Source organism: Mytilus edulis, chromosome 13 (genome assembly GCF_963676685.1).
Source record: "Mytilus edulis chromosome 13, xbMytEdul2.2, whole genome shotgun sequence".
In the NCBI taxonomy this organism is placed as follows: domain Eukaryota; kingdom Metazoa; phylum Mollusca; class Bivalvia; order Mytilida; family Mytilidae; genus Mytilus; species Mytilus edulis.
Genome location: NC_092356.1, coordinates 45,474,132 through 45,494,799, shown reverse-complemented (window position 1 = coordinate 45,494,799; position 20,668 = coordinate 45,474,132). Strand labels below are relative to the sequence as shown.

Genomic DNA, 20,668 nt, shown 5'->3' with positions numbered 1-20,668 from the left:
CAGAACAGGGGTCTTTTTAATTTTCAGAATTGAACGTTCACAAAAAGGCTACAGTATACATGTTTCTCGTTTCTGGTTTTTTTTATATAGATTAGACCGTTGGTATTCCCGTTTGGATAGTTTTACACTAGTAATTTTGGGGTCCTTTATAGTTTGTTGTTCGGTGTGAGCCAAGGCTCCGTGTTGTAGGCCGTACATTGACCTATAATGGTTAACATTTCCAAGTTGTGACTTGGATGGAGAGTTGTCTCATTGGCACTCATACCACATCTTTTTATATCTATATACATACATAGTGTGCGCCAATAGAAACGCAACATATACATGCATTTTCCATCTTATCAAAAAAATCAAACCGAAAGATGTTCTTTAAGAGTTAACCAAACGAGTTATATTTTGAGGACTCATTAGAATATGCATAGAGAACCTAGGTCTTTTTAATTCAGAATTTAATGTTAACAAAAAGACTATATAGCGACATTGTTATTTTAAGGGACCAAAGGGTCTTAAAATATGATTTGTTGCGTTTCTATAGGCAGTCATCATACTAAGAAGGAGCAAGTTCAAGAATGATAGTTTGTAATAGACTATGAAGACAAAACTATTAAAATTTTATAAATTGGCACTCAATTGTAAAGGAGTAGGTTCAGTAAAACCCCTTTTTGGCCTCAAAATATAGCAGTTTTAGAAAATTGTGAACATGTAATCTTTAAGCTATATTTTGGAAAGTAAAATGCTTCTGCTACATAAATATGAGCTGTTTTTGACAATACAATGCACAAATATCGCGTTCTAGCATCATTAAGTCATGCTAAATTACTGGTTAGCATTTTGATTAATTTTTAGACGGCTTCCGTCTTAAGGTAGCACAATACAAAGATTTTATACCTCCAATTCCCCAGTTTTAAAATGCTGTAACTTTCTTTATAATGCTTGAAAATTTATAAAAATGGTATCTATGGATAGCTAACAGATTACTCTGTCAAATTAATGCAATGTTAGTATTATACAACAGTTATGTACTCAATAATAATGATAACTGTGTCTACAAAATTTTACAATAAATTTCCACTTTCAATTGAAATTAGCTTCTTCATGGATCCCTCGAGAGGATTGATTTTATTATATGTCGTTCCTTGAGCAATTATCTGCAAAAGGGTGTCTCAGATTTTGGATAGAATGTATAGATAAAATTTTACACCTAATCATACATTAGCTACTTTTATGTGGTAAGGATGTTTACACTAATTACAAATTTATGAGAGAATGGAATAAGATAGCGTTAATTTGAGACACCCTTTTGAAGCTTCTGCTGTGTTGATTAAGATAAGGTTAAAAAAAATTGTGTAGCTATAGAGATGAAAGAGCTAAATTCATTCAAGTGAATTGACCAAGATTTTGCCATTAATTGCATAATAATTGATTACATAATGATTGCATAACAAAAATATTGCATTCATTTAAAAGATTATTCTTTTATCTACAGAATCTATATATACCTCTTTTATTAATTTAAATGCAGTATTAAGAAAGTTACAGCATTTTAAAGGTTGGGGATTGGAAGTAAAAAAATCTTTGTATTGTGCTACCTTAAATGAAAGTGGCTGCATTCGTGTTCATTCATAATATTGAAATGTCAGTTGTATTCGATGATAATACAAAACATATATAAAGGTTGAGAATGAACACGGATGCGGCCACTTTCCTTTTTGACAAAAACCATCTGAAAAGTGACATTTTTTTGGCATATTTGATAGATTTTTCATATTTAAGCTTGAATCAGAGCGTTTTTAATGACTAAATCAGTTAATATCTTTCACGTAAACTAATCGAATCAATTAAAATAGACACTTAAGTGTTTAAAAAGTGTCCAAAAACTTTCGTTAGATAAACCTGAAATTTGAGGCCAAAATCAGCCCTTACCGGACCTACTCCTTTGCTTTGTTGCTTTTAGAAAGTCATATTTTTACTGCACAGAAGACTTGACATTTGTTACGCTTAAGAAATGATTTTGTATGCAAAAGTAATTATTGTATTAACAAGAAATACTGTTCAATGGATAACATCTGACATGTGTTTAGCAATCAATAGTTTTAGTTTGACACGTACGATCCGAAGGAACTTCAAGACTTGTTGTGGACACATGGTAATTTTACAGAGATGGATGAATAGATGGCTGTTAACATTTCCCTAATAATTTCGGAACTCATAAATCTCTGTCGTTTGATAAGCGTCTCTGTTGAAACGCTTATAAAAAAAATTGCCTCAGACGCAACATATTTGAAGAGTGTTAATTTCCTTCTTGATATAAGACACATGTGTATCTAGATTTTTACTAAAATTGTGATATGTGTACTGAAAATTCAGTCTTAGAAATTTTTGATAACCTAGTAATGTCATTTATTTGAACTGCTTGAGCTTTGCAAGAAATAATTCTAAAAGTCTTTTTAAGTGTTTAATGTTGCTGAAGAATGTAAGTTACCTGCGTCAAGCATGTTAGTCCAAGTATAAATCCAGAAAGGCAGACGATGAAAGTAACTACAGTTTTCTTTTTGTTTGCTCTAGGAAAATTATCAAATACTGCTCCAGTCATGGTTTGAATATGAACCATCTATTATAATGAAGAAAAAAACACAACTCACAAAATTATATATGCAACCATCTACCCTCTCTTCAAAATATAAATCAAAACAAATAAAGGAAGAAAGAAAGAACACAAAGCAAATAAACAACATACAAAATGAAATTGAAATTCACGTAACAGATAATGTAAGCTACACCAGATTGGTCATCTTAGATTGGTGGTAGATACAAAAAAAGATTGATTAATTGTGTTTTAACGCCACTTTTAAGTGCAACTTTTGAACTATTTCGTGGCGGCCTGATTTTATTTGATGAAGGAAGACGGAATGCACGGCAAAACCACCGACCTTCGATGGGAAAACTGACAATTCTAGTCAATTTAGATTGTAGTCGAGTGCACCCGCAAGAGCGGGATTCGAACTCAAAACGTAAGCATTGGCTAGCTAGTGCTTACAATAGTAGTACTACCTAGGAGACTTGGCTGCCCAAGCCAAAATAAATGGTTAGACATAAGACTAAACATTTATCGTTAGCATTACGTTGTGAATGCTTAGTGCGGGTATCGAATAATTTATGAACAACATCAAGTTTATTGATTGATATATCTTCACAAAGGTTCACATTTTGATTGAAAAAAATATAGCCTAACTAGCATGAAGTCTTTCCGCTTCCCAACAAAAATAAAATGGATTGTTTAGGCAAAACTTTTAGGAATTTTCGATCCTCAATGCTCTTCAACTGCGTACTTTATTTAATCTTATATGTATATAACCTTTTTTTATTCGAGCGTCATTGATGAGTCTTTTGTAGACGATACAAATTTCGATCCTGGTATCTATGAGAAGCAGACGAAATATGAAATGATGTTCATATGAAGTGAACTTTTGGAGTGTGCCATTAGTTATTATTAACCTAAATTTTCAGTACAAAAGGCATAAAAAAGTTATATGACTATCTAAGTTTAGCGTTGATTGGTCCAACAGTTTTCACCTGAAATGTTATGTCTCTAAAAGCAGCCTATACATGAACATAAATTTTCTGAAATCAATTTTGGAATTTACCGTGAAATACTTATTCGTGGTTCTGTGGAAACAAATAGAATATTTTGATAGTTAAACATGTGTTAAACAAATATTACGAAACTGGATTTCCAACTTTTTCTAAAGAAGTCATTTGATTGACTTTTACAAAATTTTGTCTTCTGAATTTAAAACTGTGAACTGCTTCCATCGTTATTTAGGTGAATGCACAGGTTCAATCGTTAGAAAATCTATAAACATATGAGCTTTTAACCCCTATGAGTTTACGGTCAACTGCAACAAAATTAACATCTCGATAATACATGTAACTAGTCTAGAGAGACGCTTTAGACGCATACAATAAGGTCGTCGACATATTACTGATCTTACTTTTCTTTATTATACTATATATTTACATGATAATCTTTTTGGAACAGCATAATTTGATTATTTACCTGACTATCCAATCCAACAGTAAACAAAGTGAGGAAAAATAAAACAGACCATAATTGAGGCAAGGGTAGTGACGCAAGTGCCTCTGGATATACCATAAACGCTATGCCAGGGCCTTAAATAAATAGAAAAAAACCACAATGTTTGTTAAAGATTTAATTGTGTATCTCGACTGATTTGAAAATAAATGCTAAATTCTGTGATTTAAAAAAAAATCTTCGAAAAAAGCGATTTTTTTTTTGGTGTAGAGAAATCCAATGAAAAAATATTTTTTGTCTTCCTTTTCTTCACATTTCTTTTTTCTAAATTCATGTGGTTGATAAGTAATACACACGGCATAAAGCATTGTGAAATTTACAAATCAAAGCTCTAGGGTAAACAAAAGCATTTTTGAATTGCTTTCATTTTGTGTGAGCATAAAATACAACTAAAATACAAACCTTGCTCAACAACATCATCTATGTGAACACCGGATTGCTTTGCCATAAAACCAAGAGTTACAAATATTACACATCCAGCGAAAAAACTTGTCAAACCATCTAACACTAGTAAGATGATAACATCTCTGAAAATTACACAAAAAAATTCATAAAATGTATTAAATAATTGGAGAGGATTTTTTCATGCATTTATATTTTGCTGAAAGTTTACATTGTGCAAAAGAAGAGCATGATTACATTACAAAAGTTTATCTACTTATATGATATTAAACTATAGCCGGAGTGCATGATGTTCATCAGAAAATCCCGTGGTCTCCACTGGTTCTCGAAACCAAGAAAACTCTATCAAACTGTGCTTTTTGTGTACCTCCTTAATTCAACTGCTTACGGCTGTCTGAGTATCTTCTATTCTGTGAAGGAAATCAATGCCTTTACACTTATCTCACCTTAAAAGTTGTTATACCAAATTGCAATATGACTCTCACAAAACATATCCTAGCTAGTTACCTGACTGTCTATCCACCAACGGACTTTTTAGATCTGTATTTATTTAATGTAGAGCCTAGAATGCTCACAGCTGGCATGGTGTACTCGGAGGACTTAGTAGTCATGCCCTTTTTAAAAAAAATCTTTAGAATTGTGTACCGAGTGTTTTATTAGAATGTGTATTCAAAGCATATTGATTTTTTTCTGTAATAATACCTTTGAGTGTTATTATGGAAGTTATTATAACTAGCCAATGTCGCAACACCTCCCCATCCGAGTCCTGCCGAGTAAAATATTTGCACTGCAGCATCTCCCCATGTCTAAATAAAAGATAAAATACGAAATTATTGAGAGAAAAAGTCGACATCAAGTGAAAATTTTAGGATAACACAGTGCAAGAATTGAAATCATGGCTACATATTTCTTGTATTTTTCAAACTTTGTCAATTTATCTATAATTTATTGTTCTGTTAAAGGTATATCTGTATATTATCTTCTATACTATTAAACGAGAAGACCTCATTTTTGGTGTCGCTTCTCTTCTTTCCACAATAAATTAATCAACACGACTCTGTGTCCTTAATATACAGTGCATAGTCGCATTTGTCATCCATTCATATGATTATTCAGATTGAGTTATTTTGGGGAAAAAACGAGAAAAAAGGCATCCGGATATTGTCCCGTCATTGGACGAAATTTTAAGTCAGATTATACTTCCGGTTTGCGTTTTTCTGTATACTTTGAACAAACAAATAGTACGAATAAAGTGTATTTTAATTCTGTTCAGAGTTTATTAAATGGAGAGGGTCTGTATACTATGTCAATTGACCACCATGGATCGATTACTTAACTAAGAATTGAAAGTAAATACACTTTATTTATATAGTAATATACAGATAAGCGCTAAAATTATTCATGTGAACTTTTGATACCTTTTCTAAAATTCTCCATTCATTAAATATTTTACAAAATTCATTGATTACAAAAAAAAAAAAGATGTGGTATGATTGCCATGTTGAGACAACTCTCCACAAGAAACCAAAATGACACAGAAATTTACGACTATAGGTCACCGTACGGCCTTCAACAACGAGAAAAGCCCATACCGCATACTCAGCTTTAAAAGGCCCCGAAATGACGATGTAAAAAAATTCAAACGAGAAAACTAGCGGCCTTATTTATGTACAAAAAAGGAACGAAAAATAAATATGTAACACACAAACAAACGACAACCACTGAACTACAGGCTCCTTACTTAAATGTTCATAACATACTAAATGTATGTTCATATTGAAATTGATAGAAAACCAAAAATTGGGAATTTTGGAAATGAAGGAGGAGGTATATTATAAAACTTCTAACAACACTTTACATACTTTTAACTCCGCTCTGAATGCCCGCGCGGGTGTGTTCTAGTATTTTTATACATGTATATGTTGTATTGGAATGTTTTATGCTATACGCTATGTTTTATATCTGTGTTTGAACGTTTTATGTTTTAACTTATATACAAATTGTGAGACTGTAATAATAGAATATTGAATCTGACTCTATTATAATAATAGTATTTATAATTGTTCATACATGTTTCAGGTTAAATGATTTACTTACTGAAAATTTCCACAATTGCTCCCATCTAGGCGTAACAAAATACAGTAGACCCTCAGTAGCCCCATCAAATAATAAACCACGGATAAGCAGTATCGTCAAAAACACATACGGTACTGTAGCTGCCACGTATACAACCTGTTATAAATAAATTCCAGTTAGCCAGTTTGTTCTAATCTTAATTGTTATGTCGAAAAGAGGAGAAAGATAACAACACGATTATCACACTCATAAGTCGAAAGCAAACTAACTACGCCATCGAAAAACGAAAAATGACCAAAAACAAATCGTGTATACATTTCACAACAAATCTTAAAAAAAAACCTGAGCAATACGACCGGCATAAAAAATGGCGGGTAAACTCATGTGCTCCGGAAATGTCACGAGATTCTATTCACACTTAGCTCTTAGATTAAGGTGGTATGGGTGTCTTCCTCCATCTTGGATTGTAAAAAACAGAGAACCAAAGGTCCAGATTTTCTATCAAGTTAGCAAAATTTGATGCAGGAATGCAGATATTTAATGTGAATTTTCATTTAAAAGAATCGATTTATAAGAATACAACTTATAAATATTGATATTTTTGCAAATGATTATTATTTTTGGTTGTTCTTAAAAATAAATTAATTGGCATTTTAAGGGGAGGTAACTCTAAAACAGTGCATTTTCTGAAGGATTCTACATGGAATTTTCCTATTTAGTATTTTAGCCGGAAAAAACGTACGGAGACTCTATCTTTTCTTTTGATATTCTCAAAGCATTGTCTGAAAGCTATTTTTTTCCTTAAGTATTTAACAATTCTATCATTTTGTTTAGTTTCTAATCACAAAATTGTGTTTTTTCCTGTATAATCCATACAAAATGTGTCATTTTGTCACGCCCTAAAGCTTGAGAAAATGCGCGGTGACCTATCATTTTTATAACATTTTTCAACATATATCAATAGATACTACGTTTTGGCAAAGTATGAACAAATTCTATCATTTTTATTTTAGACTCCCATACCACCTTAAGTGCTCTCGGAGTGCTTTGCTGGGGTGAACTTAATTCAAAGCTCATGGACGTAAAATTCGTAGACAAATTTGGAGCTTTTTGACCAAAAAGGACCTATAAAAAAAGGCAAATTCATTTAACTTCAACATTGCCGATGGAGTCAGAATCTTAGACTTATTTGTTTATTATAAAAGAAATGAAATATTTTATACTGGATGAGAAAAAAATTTTGATACGTACATTAATAGACGTTTAAACAATGATTATATATATATATAACATGTATAATAGCAGATATTTACCATAAATGTTGATAACCCAGAGATTGTTGAACGTGGTAAATGTATTGGTTTATTTAAAGTCGTTTTCCTCTTCTTTTTTTGTGTTTTTTTTCTTTCGATTCTCTATTATGTATATTTAAGCACCCCATTAACTTCTATTCTTTATACCCATTCTTTTAATTTGCGCAATTTTTCTCTTTTCTGTATTTTAACCCCATCACGACCATATAAATCTATTATTATAGCTAATAATAACAAGCAAACGTTTCTCCATTTTAGACATACTATTGAAACGAAAAGGATAATTTGAATGTCCAATATTCGACAAAAAAGACAATTTCAAGCATGACTTGTGTAGTAACACACTTTCCTTTTGAGTTGATGGCGCTGTTTCTATTGCTGAATCTTGGCGTGCTTGTTGCACAGCTTGTTACTGGTGTAAAACCAAATACATCTTTGATTATAGGTAATCGCTAAACGAATTGGGTGCTGTATATTTCTAAGACTTGTATTACCTTGCCAGAAGTCTCTATTCCTTTTATTAAACAAAGGAATGCAATTCCCCATGCTGCTAATAAACATAACACAAGCTGCCATCGTATAACGCCTGGAGTACCTATGCCATCTGTTATTTCAAGAACTTTATTTCTGAAAGTAATACCATCAATATGTTCTATCATTATCATTTGAATGAGAAAGAGGTAGGGCCAATTTGTCGGGAATTTTTTTAATTCGATAAGATAGGTAAATCATGTTTTGAATAGCCCGATAGATGCTAATTATAGTACATGAAAATACCTCACATCATCTATTTTCATAACCTGAACAGGTATTCCTACAAAAACAAGGCCAAGACTATTGATTTTTTAATATTGATTTTATTTTATTATTAACATCCTTTATGCAAGGTACCATACAACGTAACTTGTCAAGGAGCCAAATAATTGATAAGATAAGATAATACATGTATAGATTTTAACCGGAGAACACCTTACATAAGTTGGTCATAGATCACCCTGTGTTACTAACACATGTTATATTGCCTTTTCTGGCATTTTAACAAATCGGCCCTTCTTTGTGATACAGATGCAACAACTTCTTGATGTTTTACCTACAATCACGATTTGTAGTACTAGTGTAATTGATTTGTTCTGTTGTGTTGTTTAATTTTCTGATGACTTAAGTACCGGTGTAGGCACGGTGGTAAAAATTTCAGTACTAGTATCTACACAGTTTGTGAATTGGCGACACAATTGCTGTTTATTGCATTTGTTACATATAATACCATGTCCAAAAAAGATTTCGAAAAATTGGTCGTGTTGTTTTGAAACTTGTATACAATGGCCTTATTTTAAGTTATGTGTACATTACACCCGCAACATTTGGGCTTCATTCCTATAGAATCAATTATCGTGTTATTGGTTATGTACAGGCACCTACATCAGTTTGACCACAGTTGTTCCTTGAATATATGTATTAAATGTAAACACACGAATAGAAAGTAGGTCAAGAGTATGGACAGTCATTGGAATGCACACAATAAATGATACATTATTTTTTTCTTTAATACATGTAAAATGATATACTAGTAAATTACATGGTCAAAACGAAACAGAATGTCTCTATGATTTAAGTAAACATCCGAAAAAATATGATAGAAACATTAAATTTTAATATAACAACACAAAAAATGCAAATAATCTGAGCGAGATTCGAACCTTTTTCTTCAAAACCTTCCTTAATTAGTATTTAGTATATATTGATTATACATGTACCTATATGTTGTAAAACATTTGGTTAATAAAGAATTGAATTGAATAGTAGTTCTGTGAACTACGGATGGAGCCACGGCGATGCTTATCTATTTATTTCTAAATAAGGAGATATATCGGTACAATTTAGCGATGTTACAACTTTTTTCTTTAAAAAGTTGTTTTTTATGTATTAAGGACACACTACACCAATTTCGTTTTTGAGAGAAAAAGTAGTATGAATTACAACTGTCATAAAAACATAACTTTTTTTGGTTTGAAATGTCCTTCTTGGGGGATTCCCTGTTTTCCCCACTCAAAAACACCCGAAATCCCGCATATTGGACTTTCATCCTATTTTAGGGTTAAATTAACTATTGATCACACATATCATAATATATGTAAATCGAGATATTGATCAAAAAGCATTTTTATTTTTTGTTTTTATAGTGAATTTTATTCTGTCGGCACATTTTGAAATTGGCCCTTCTTTGAAAAAAAATCCCGATAAATTGGCCCTACCTCTTTGTTTAAAATTGTTAGACATAACATGTAACCACAAGCTATTCACTTTAAAGAAAGGGAAACTGATAAGGACCCATAAATGAGACCAACTTGAATATTTACGAATTGTTTGTTTATCAAGTAAATCCAATCTATATAAAATTATGATGTTTTACAGATTTTTCAGTTTTTATATTTTTACAACTTTCTTCCCGGGCCAGTTTTCCCCCTATTACTTATTCCAATCGGGTCACATTTAAATGAGGAAACTTCAAGTACGTTTTTAATTTGTCGACTTTAGAGTGCACTAATTCGAATGAACATTTTTTTTTACAAATGACACAAGCTTTTGACACTTTAAAGTTTAAACAATATATATATATATACAACACAATTTTACAAAAGGATGTCAGCGATCGTGTGACCTCTTGTGGTCTTATTACCAATCAAGTATCATACGACCTAGAACTATGAATGAAAATTATTTACGCCTCCATAAAAGGATAATTTACTGTGTTAAAATTTACATTAAATCATTATGATGATAAATTCATATTCAAATTGTTCGCATTGAGGTCATGTTTCAATCGAGGAGTCAGTTTAAATGCTTGGAGTATAATATAGTTGGTGCAATAATTATACTCCACCCTAATTGTTACGCCCTAAAACTGGTGAAACTAGCTGTTGAAGACCTCCTAGATGTATTCTATAAAGATTTTTTCAACATTTGTTGGAAATCCTGAGAAAATAAAACAATTAGATTTTACTTATTGCAATGGTAGACATGAAGTATATAATGGCATCGGAACATCAGAATGAAATAGCTCGTGTGTAGGAGAAACAATTGGAAAAATTGACTATTGATACATCTATAATGTTTAGATTAGAGTGCATTTTTCTTCCTATGTATTTATATATTTTATTAACAATTGTCAAAATGATTAGCACGCTGAATGTCAATAAATACGACATAGGCGTCAACTTCGAGCTTACATTTGAAATAGTAAGTGTGAATTTCAAAGTTAAGTTTTGTTTGAAAGATTTATTCAACTGAGTTTCACTGTGAGTATTGCTGCGTGTTTGTTTATTCTACATTGGCAGAGGTAGAGATGGGGGAGTGAGATATTGTATCACAACACATGTTACAACTCGTCGCATATTTGCGCCTGTCCGAAGTACTCTGGACTTGTTTAATAGGCTTGTGTGTTTTATTTTTTTTTATTTTCGTTCTTTTATATCTTTTGGTGTTTAGTGTGTCGGCTATTTTCTTTGAACACCATGTATTACACATTTTGTTTAGTGACCATCTGGAGCGAGCCTACGGGTGCGAGATACTATTGCTGTGTTGAAAACCTATTGGTGGCCTTCGGCAGTTTTCTGCTCTTTGGTCGGGTTATTATTTCTTTGACACTTTACCTATTTCCATTCTCAATTTTATCATTGTTCGTTAAGAAAATGACACTGGTGTCAAATGAATGCTGTCGATCCTTGTCGTCCTCTTTAAATGACGACCGAAAAAAACACCAACAGAAAACAAATAATTTATAAAAATGAAATAAAAAATAAATCATACATTTTTAATATTGATATACATACTCCCAAAATTCCTCTGTCGCTGTTTTCCTGGTAATATTCAAAGCATTTACTATTGGTGACAGCACCGTTGTGTTTATTGACATATTCCAATACGTCTGTTGTATCCTTGTGTAGCAGTGCTCTGTGTTGTAGTCATTTGTACAGGTACTCCATGGAATTGTGGGATAGAATGAATTCACTAGATAATACAGGGCCCATGCAAGAATCACATTGTAGTATATACTGACAATACCTGTTAGGCAGATCATACCAAATCCTATACCTGTATCATAGAAATGGTTAAACATTAAACAATTTTAGCTTTCCATATTTAGTTTGTAAACCTCTGGCCTTATTTTCTTATGCATAATGCATTTTTTTCTTAGACGGCGACGCTACGTGTCAGAACTGTCGAGAAGTACGCTATGGTCACAGGAAAGTTTACCTATCAATTGCATTACAACATAAACACCTGCTGTTACGGGCATTCGGAGAATACAACAGCGCGGTTCCATGAAATTTCAACCATTGCATGCATGTACTAGAAATTGTAATGGCACTTTACACTTCTTATTCTCAAAGTAACACGTACTAGGTTAACTGCCGAATATTGTCTGTACAGTGTATTATTTAGCTTTATTTACCCTATCATGAATTTTAAGCGCCATGTTTTTTTGCGTTTTTGCTTCGAATATTAGAGGTCACCGTCACCGTGGTCGGATCGATACTCGGTCATGTATAATAAAAAAAAAATAGGGAAAAAAGTAGGTTTGCTGCCTTTCCAATTTGCTAACGACATTAAAGAATCCATACAAAGAATTGTCAGCTTGGTTTCGAATATGGTTGGCATATATATGCATGTCCCATAACTTTTAACTTTGGATTGTTACTATATGATATGAATTATAAACCTGGCTTACAGCTCTTTAAATTACAATGTAATGTTCAAAATCGGATGGTCCGGGGGGAGGGGCACTTCCTACATATACATGGCGATAGGACGCGCCGCTGGAACATGTCATCTTTCCAAGTTTGAAAATATGTGAATAGGTCGGGAAAACTATCAGAAATATATAATTAGGTCAAAAGTTCCCATAACTTCTTCGTCTGTCGTCTTCCTTGATGTTCCCGGCTGTTTTTATAAACCAATGTTTCTGTTTTTGTACATTTGTTTTTTGTACTTTGGTGTTCCCCTATTACATTACATTACACACCACATGAAACCAAAACAATATGAGAAAAGGCTAAATTTAAACCTACGCTTTAATGGAAGTAGCCCCCCCCCCCCCCCCCCCCAGTGTTCAAATTATATTTAACCCAAAAAATAAATGCGAATAATACATTTAATTCCAATGTAACTCAAAGTGTTAATGACACCGTCTCCAGTATATCATCAATATTATACAATGCTGTTTTTTTTAAGTAATACTAATATGACCCCTGTTAAAGACAACAGAAGTAAACGGAAAAAAAAGAAAATAATGTAGGGCTTTAAATACACCCTTGTTTTACCCCAACTGAGGAATTAAAAAAAAATCAGTGATACCTACCGAGATCTTTACCGAGTACAAAACCTCTTTATACATATCTTTTATTATACTAAAAAAAGGGACCATCTATGTTGTAATAAGACAATTTGTAAAAGAGGGCATCAAATGCCTTCCTGAAATCAATGAAACAGGCATATATCTTTTTTGATGATTTAAATGCGTTATCAATTATGGTTTTTAGAGAACTTTAAGAAAACAAATTCCTAAACAACTTGAAAGGGCTATACCTCAATATTTTAAAGATGGATCATTAAAACACCCACCCCTAAAAATGGGCTTAATAAAATTTGTTCTCCATAAAGTTGGGTAGATACCAGACTTAATAATAAGTCTTACTAGATTAAACAATTTTTCATTAACATCAATATTCATATAACAAGATATTTGTAACATTTCATTTGTAATACAATCTGAACCATTTGCTTTATTATTCTTTAAAGATTTTACTTGCTACATTAAATTTTTCACATGTTTGGAAAAATCATGATACTATTTCAAAAAGGCGTTTATTATATGCAGTTCATACCAAACTTAATGATAGATATCTTAATTATTGGAAAGAAAATGTATCTTAAATTACCTCTAAAGAGCGGACAGCAGATCCAAACACGCCCTGGTCCAAGATTAGACCATTGTGAATATGACAGTTCTGTAAACATCACAGGGATACCAAGTATGAATAGGAATATGAAATATGGAATCATGAAAGCTCCTGGAGATATAATAGGATACATACATATATTTTGTAAATCAACTTGTGTTAGTTTTGTATGGTTTTTCATTTAAATTCATTTATATATTTAGGAGTTAATTACAAATGTATGACGATCATTGGACTAGTACACCTTTTTGTTTAGGGGCCAGGTGAAGCATGCCTCCAAATACGGGATTCTCTCGCTGTATCCATTGGTGACTTTCGGTTGTTGTCTGTTCTTTGGTCGGGTTGTTGTCTCTTTGACAGATTTTCCATTTCCATTCTTAATTTTATCGATATATTAAAGAAAGACAAATGAATATTTTTTCATCAACACGATCAAATGCAATTAAAAAATAAACAAAAACAAAAACAAAATTGCATTATTTTACATTATACATTAGCAACTAGAATATTAAATGTTGAACTATCTTTATTATAATTTATTAGCGATATCTACTTTTGGAATAATAGAAAATGAATTATTAAAATACATAAATGTTATGGTCGTAGTTAATAACCATCTGAAATCTCTCATGATATAAACTAGATATCATCGGCAATGATATATATATATATGTCAGCGGCAATAAGTGAATTTAGGCATTAAAGTCATATGAAGCTAGTGAGTGGTGAAAAATAATGTTTATCCAATTCTTGAACCAATGCGTGTATATATCATAAAATTAGTCCTCTGTGCACGATTTATAATTTTTTCCGAAAATATATAGTTTAATCGTCATTTTTTTTTCTCTCTGTCTGTTATGATTTAACAAATATGGCTGCTCATTAAATGCCGTGTTTTGAAGCCAAAGTTTACCGATTGTCAACTTGTAGTAAACAAATAACAAAAAGCATGGGTATTGAGCACGTGTTTAACATGTACACTCAGATAATTGTTTATTTTAATGACAGATCTATGCGTATTGCGATCACCGGATTTTTACGAGGAGGATTACGCTCAGGTCACTATGCATACGGAAAATATGTCGGCGAATTGCTTCCTGGAAGGAAGGAAGCAATTAAAAATAAGTAAACCTCTTCTAGGGAAAACGGTACTATTTATTCTGACATAGGCGACAGTACTAACATTTTCTAAATTTACCAGTTTTTATAATAAAAACCTGGATAAAACAATTGTGTGTGGTGTTAGTACTTTTATTTATTACTCTATTATAACAATTGAAGCCAAATAGTACCATGACCAATTCCCAACGGAGCTTGTTTATGTTATCCATGCCCGTCATTTTACACCAAATTTATGAAATTTTGGAAGCCTTTTCGAATAATTCTCTAGAAAATATTTCAATAGGTTTAAAATGTATATTGTAAATTTACACACTGCAGTTATTCATAGATAATTAAAAAAAAATATATTGTACCCTTACATCCAATCACAGCCCTCCTTAGTTGACTTCCTTCACCTGTCTCCTGTCTTGGGTACACAAAAGGCCAACCAAATGCTGGGAAAATATAATAGTACCGTTTTCCCTCTAAGTGTGGACAAATTAAAGAATTTTCCTCAGAAAAACGTATTTGTCCATAAGTTGTATAATGAAAACTATCCATTTAGTTATAAAAACATATGCATAATGTATTTTAATTTGAGGTTTCTTATGACTTTAAGCTTAAATCCTAGGCAATAAGCTAACGCCTAGGCAGTAAGTCTATTGCCTAAATGATGTTAGGCATTAGTCTTAAATCCTGAAAAATGTGTGCAGGCATTAAGCTCAATGCCTAAAATATAAATAAGGGGTAAATAAAAGACATTTCTTTCTTTATAGATAAAAATATATTTATTACATGATAACATTATGAGAACTGGGGCCTGTTTATCGAAACTATCCTTAGATCGGTCCTACAAGATATTCTTAGGAAAGAAATTAGGATATTATTTTAACTAAGTTGGGACCTACTTACGACATGTCTGAGCATGCACATCAAGGTTCTTTATTTCTCAAACACCATAAAGATACAATGGTACAAAGAAGTTCATCAAAAGTCATATAACATAACACAAACACACATGACAAGATTGGATGAAAATATATAAAAAAATAAAATAAACAGTATAGTAGAGAAGAGTGGTGATTAACCAGGAAGACTCACTTGAAAAGTTATAACCCTGATAAATTTGCACAGCTTTTTCAACTTATTTTTAATTTTTAACTGAAATAGTTTTTCAAATTTTATTATGTTACATCTGTGCAAGAAAAAAGTATCCAAATATTGTGCTCGAAAATTTGCCAAAGAACTACACTGCAAAGTGTAATGAAATTCATCACCAATCTCGTTACAATGACATAAGTTACAATATCTAAGGTTTCGCTCAATCTTATTCCATCTACCAGTTTCGATGGATAACTTATGGTTACCCGTACGAAATCTACAATATGTTATTCTATCTTTATCACTTAAAATATTCAGATATTCCTCAAATTCGAAACTTTGTTTATACAATTTGTAGGCCAAACCTTTTGACGAACAGTCAATATCAGCTCTCCATTTCTGTTGAAACTGATCAAATAACTTTTGTTTTAAATTAATACCCAACCACTTAGAATTAAAATTTTCTTGTGACAACCATATATTGCTGTATCCACATTTATCTAATATATCTTTAATGTATTTCAACCAATCTGACCTAAATTGGTTGTCAGAATTTTTCAAGAACATGTATTTGTATAGTATTTTAGCAATCCTGTTATCATCCCCATTTACCATTTTGACCAAAAATTAACCATACGCAGCTGTATATATAAAGACATGGGATAAATACCAAGTTCACCATAAATCATAAAATTGGGTGTCGACTTCTTAAGGTTTAATAATAGTTTACAAAATTTTAAGTGCACTTTTTCTATAATATCAGTATTACTGAAACCCCAAATCTCACACCCATACAGGAGAATTGGCTTCACAATTTTATCAAAAAGATCATATTGTGATTTCACTGACAAGTTGTGCAACCTCCCTTTTTTCAATACTTCATACATTGCTTTATTTGCTTTTCTAACTAAAATCTTCTTAGCACTCATAAAGCTACCTGTTCTTGAAAAATTCAACCCAAGATATGTCAATTCGTTGACTATCTCCAATGCATTTCCGTCATATATAAAGTTAATATTTTTGGGTAATCTACCACCAGAATAAATTATAATCATAGTTTTACTTGTGTTAACTTTTAATTTCCAGGTACTGCAATATTCAAAGAATATATCTAAATGCAACTGTAGATCAAATGCATTATCCGAAAATAACACTGTATCATCTGCGTACAATAACACAAACAGTTTTAAGTAGATATCAAACTCATTCTCCATATATTTCATTAGTAATACAATTTAAACCACATACATTTTTTTCTTCAATAAACTGTTGAAGATCGTTCAAATACAATGAAAATAAAAAAGGAGACATATGTTCACCCTGTCTTACAACGATATTGCATGAAAAGTATTCTGACATTTCACCATTATACATAATACGAGATTTAATACCAGTGTACATATTAAAAATTACATTATACATGTTACCGTTAATATCATTCACAAGTAATTTATGCCAAAGACCCTTTCTCCAAACAGTATCAAAGGCTTTAGCAAAATCTACAAATGCACAGAATAATTTCTTTTTCTTATTTTTCATGATACTAATAAGCATGTAGATAACCAATAAATTATCTGTAGTAGAATAACCTTCTCTGAAACCAGCTTGATTCTGACATAGTAAACAAAAATCATCAGAAAATTTATTCAAACGTGAATTCAAAATAGAAGTAAATAATTTCCCAAAGCAGCTTATAACTGTTATAGGTCTAAAATTGCTAGGATCATGTTTGTTAGCTTTATTCTTAAATAAAGGTATTATATTTCCGGAAAGCCAATTATCAGGAATAGTTCCACTGTCAAATATAATATTAAAAAGTTTCACAAACACCTGTGACATAACACTAAAAGAGTGTTTTAAATATTCATTTACAATCATATCATCACCAGAGGATTTATTATTTTTTAACTTTCTCAAAGATTTTTCAATTTCCTCTTCTGTAATAGGTGAGTTTAATATAAGTTAACATTTAAATCTTTTACATTGTTCTGATTTTCTAAAACATCTCTTCATCTTCAGAATTTCCTAAATTTAAATTCTTAAAATAATCAAACAAAATATTAATAGGTACACATGGATTGCATGTTTCCCCTTTTACCACCGTTCAAAATTTTCCAGTATTCTTTCGGGTCTATCGATTTTAAGTTTTCTATCTTGTGTCTAATTTTCTTTCTATGTTTACGAATGCTCTTATCCATTACTCGCTTATAACTCTTTTCTAGTTTCTTTGTTTCATTCACTTTGTCGTCAGTATGGTTTCGCTTAAGTTTTCGTCTACTAGAACGAAACTTTTTTCTGGCTTCCTTACATTCGCTATCAAACCATGGTTTTGATTTTTTTATATTTTGTGTATGCTTACGTCTTTTAGTAAATGTGCCGAATGTAGACTTTGCCGCATTTGTAAGTAAATGACATACATCCTCAACAACTTTATTAATAATTGAGTTTTCACTTGTATTTTCAACCATTTCCGTTAATTGAGCTAGTATCTCATTTACTTTAATCAATGTTACTAATAAAGGTGTCTAATTGCTCATTTTCTCATCTCTTAATCTTCTCCTCAGGCATTTCATCATCATGACTGACGTCGTTTTGTTTTTCATAACAAGTAATCGAAGCTACGTGTATCTGACAGAGGATTATTTTAGCTAGAATGTCCTAACCGCTGTCCTAAGTATTGACGTAAAAGAAAATAGCAAATGAAAACTTGAAATATTGTATCCAATCTAACCAACAACTATAATTCAAAAACCGATTCATCATTAGAAAATAATTATAAGTACATGTATTAGTAAAAAAAATATAACTTTTTTTTATATCAGAATTGAACAAACTAATCGTAAATAGTTAAAATTAAATATATAATCGTGCATCTTTCATATAAATACTGAGTACTTTATTTTATTACTGCAATTAACAGTTCGAATATGAGCAAAAGAAAAAAATCTTATATTACCATAACTGATGCAAAACTACAGGGCCCAGTTTCATCCTAAGTATAAAAAAGAAGATGTGGTATGATTGCCAATCGGAGACAACTGTCCACAAGTGACCGGAATTAAAAGCACTAATAAAATATGTTTATTATATAAAAACGCATCAATTCATAATCGAAAAATATGAAAACTTGATAGAAATTATGTTCAAATCATTTTGTTATCACAAGTTGTGGAACTGTTATCAAAGAAAATTTTCTTATCGAAAATGGTGTGAGCAAAAAATTATCTTAATTTTGTCTACTTTTGACCAGTTCAAACCAGCTCGACTAAAAAAGTGTACAAATTTTTAAATAAGTATTATAATTATTCTATGATAGAATCTCCCCACTCCCCCCATTTTAATTTTTTGTAATGACTCAAAAACAAGAAAAAAGTATAAGTTAATTCTGTTTTTTAACTTTTAAAATAACTAGTTAATAAACTTACTTTTGAAGATCTGTAAAATGAATGTACATTTATACATGCATTATTAGAAATATAATTGAGAAACGACTTTAAATAAAGAATAAATTACCAAATATGCATAAATTCCCGAGTTTACTACTTATTGCTTAAAATTATGTTCGGCAATAGGATGAATAATCATCATCAGATTTCAGGAAATTATAAGCTTAATGCCTGGAAATTTTAGGCAATAACTTAATGCCTAGGCGTTAGCTTGTTGCCTAGGATTTAAGCTTAATGCCTAATTTCACTTATTGCCGCTAACATATACATTGTGTACATGTTTAAGCATTTATGTCGGTTTATGCAAACATGGTCACTTTAAAAAACGTTTAATAACAACTTCAAAATAAGGAGATGGGATATGGTTGCCAAACGGACATATATTGAAAGGACAGGGGAATGTGAAAAGTTGGTCTCTTTGGCAACGCTACATACATTTCGTTATTTGTATATTCATTGCGATTTAAAAGCATCTTCCATCGAAGTTTTGTAAACACTCTAAGGGAGCTACCATTTGATTTTTATGGGGAGGCTAGGATGAAATTTGAAAAAAATAGGCAGGACAGGAGTTTTGAGTTAAAAAAAAAAAAGGCAGGATGAGACCCTTGCAAAAAAAAAAGTCAGGATGACAATTTGTGTAAAAAAAGTCAGGATAAACTAGTAAAAAAAAAAAGGCAGGACCGCATATAGTAAAAAATAAAAAGGCAGGACAGAGATTACAACTAAAAATAAAGCAGGACAACATTTTTCATCCTAGCCCCCCCCCCCCCCCCCCCCCCCCCCCATAAAAATCAAATGGTAGCTCCCTAATGATTACCCCCGGTGTCTTGTTTGTCATCGGTTTGTTCTGTTATTTCATAGATATATTCTGTATAACATGTTTATATTGATAAAATAACCATTTAAATATCCCCCATAAATATAAGAGATAAACTTACCGCCGCCATTTTTATAACAAACATACGGAAATCTCCAGATGTTACCGAGTCCAACAACACAACCAATGCTTGAGAATAGAAACTCATACCAGTTCTTCCAGTTTCCCCTGGCGTTTTTAGTCATCACTTCAGAACTATCAATTAAAATGTATTCAGTATAAAACAAGTCTGCCGATCTTATCTATTATTTTGTTGCTTTAACTTTTATTTCTTTTTTTATAAAAATATTGTTCACATT

The 20,668-nt window shown here is 31.5% G+C and overlaps 1 protein-coding gene across 2 annotated transcripts in view; it reads right to left on the bottom strand.

Annotated features, from left to right (window-relative positions):
• The window catches only part of LOC139502220 (sodium- and chloride-dependent glycine transporter 1-like), a 62,757-nt gene that overhangs the window by 7,193 nt on the left and 34,896 nt on the right, over positions 1-20,668 (bottom strand). For both annotated transcript variants that reach the window (XM_071291653.1, XM_071291654.1), the window contains exons 3-11: positions 20,431-20,564; positions 13,824-13,955; positions 11,715-11,976; positions 8,379-8,511; positions 6,593-6,727; positions 5,198-5,301; positions 4,496-4,620; positions 4,058-4,170; positions 2,483-2,611 (exon numbers count right to left, since the gene is read on the bottom strand). In XM_071291653.1, the coding sequence (XP_071147754.1) occupies positions 2,483-2,611; positions 4,058-4,170; positions 4,496-4,620; positions 5,198-5,301; positions 6,593-6,727; positions 8,379-8,511; positions 11,715-11,976; positions 13,824-13,955; positions 20,431-20,554 (1,257 nt within the window). In that variant the 5' untranslated portion in view covers positions 20,555-20,564. The remainder of the gene's footprint in view (positions 1-2,482; positions 2,612-4,057; positions 4,171-4,495; positions 4,621-5,197; positions 5,302-6,592; positions 6,728-8,378; positions 8,512-11,714; positions 11,977-13,823; positions 13,956-20,430; positions 20,565-20,668) is intronic.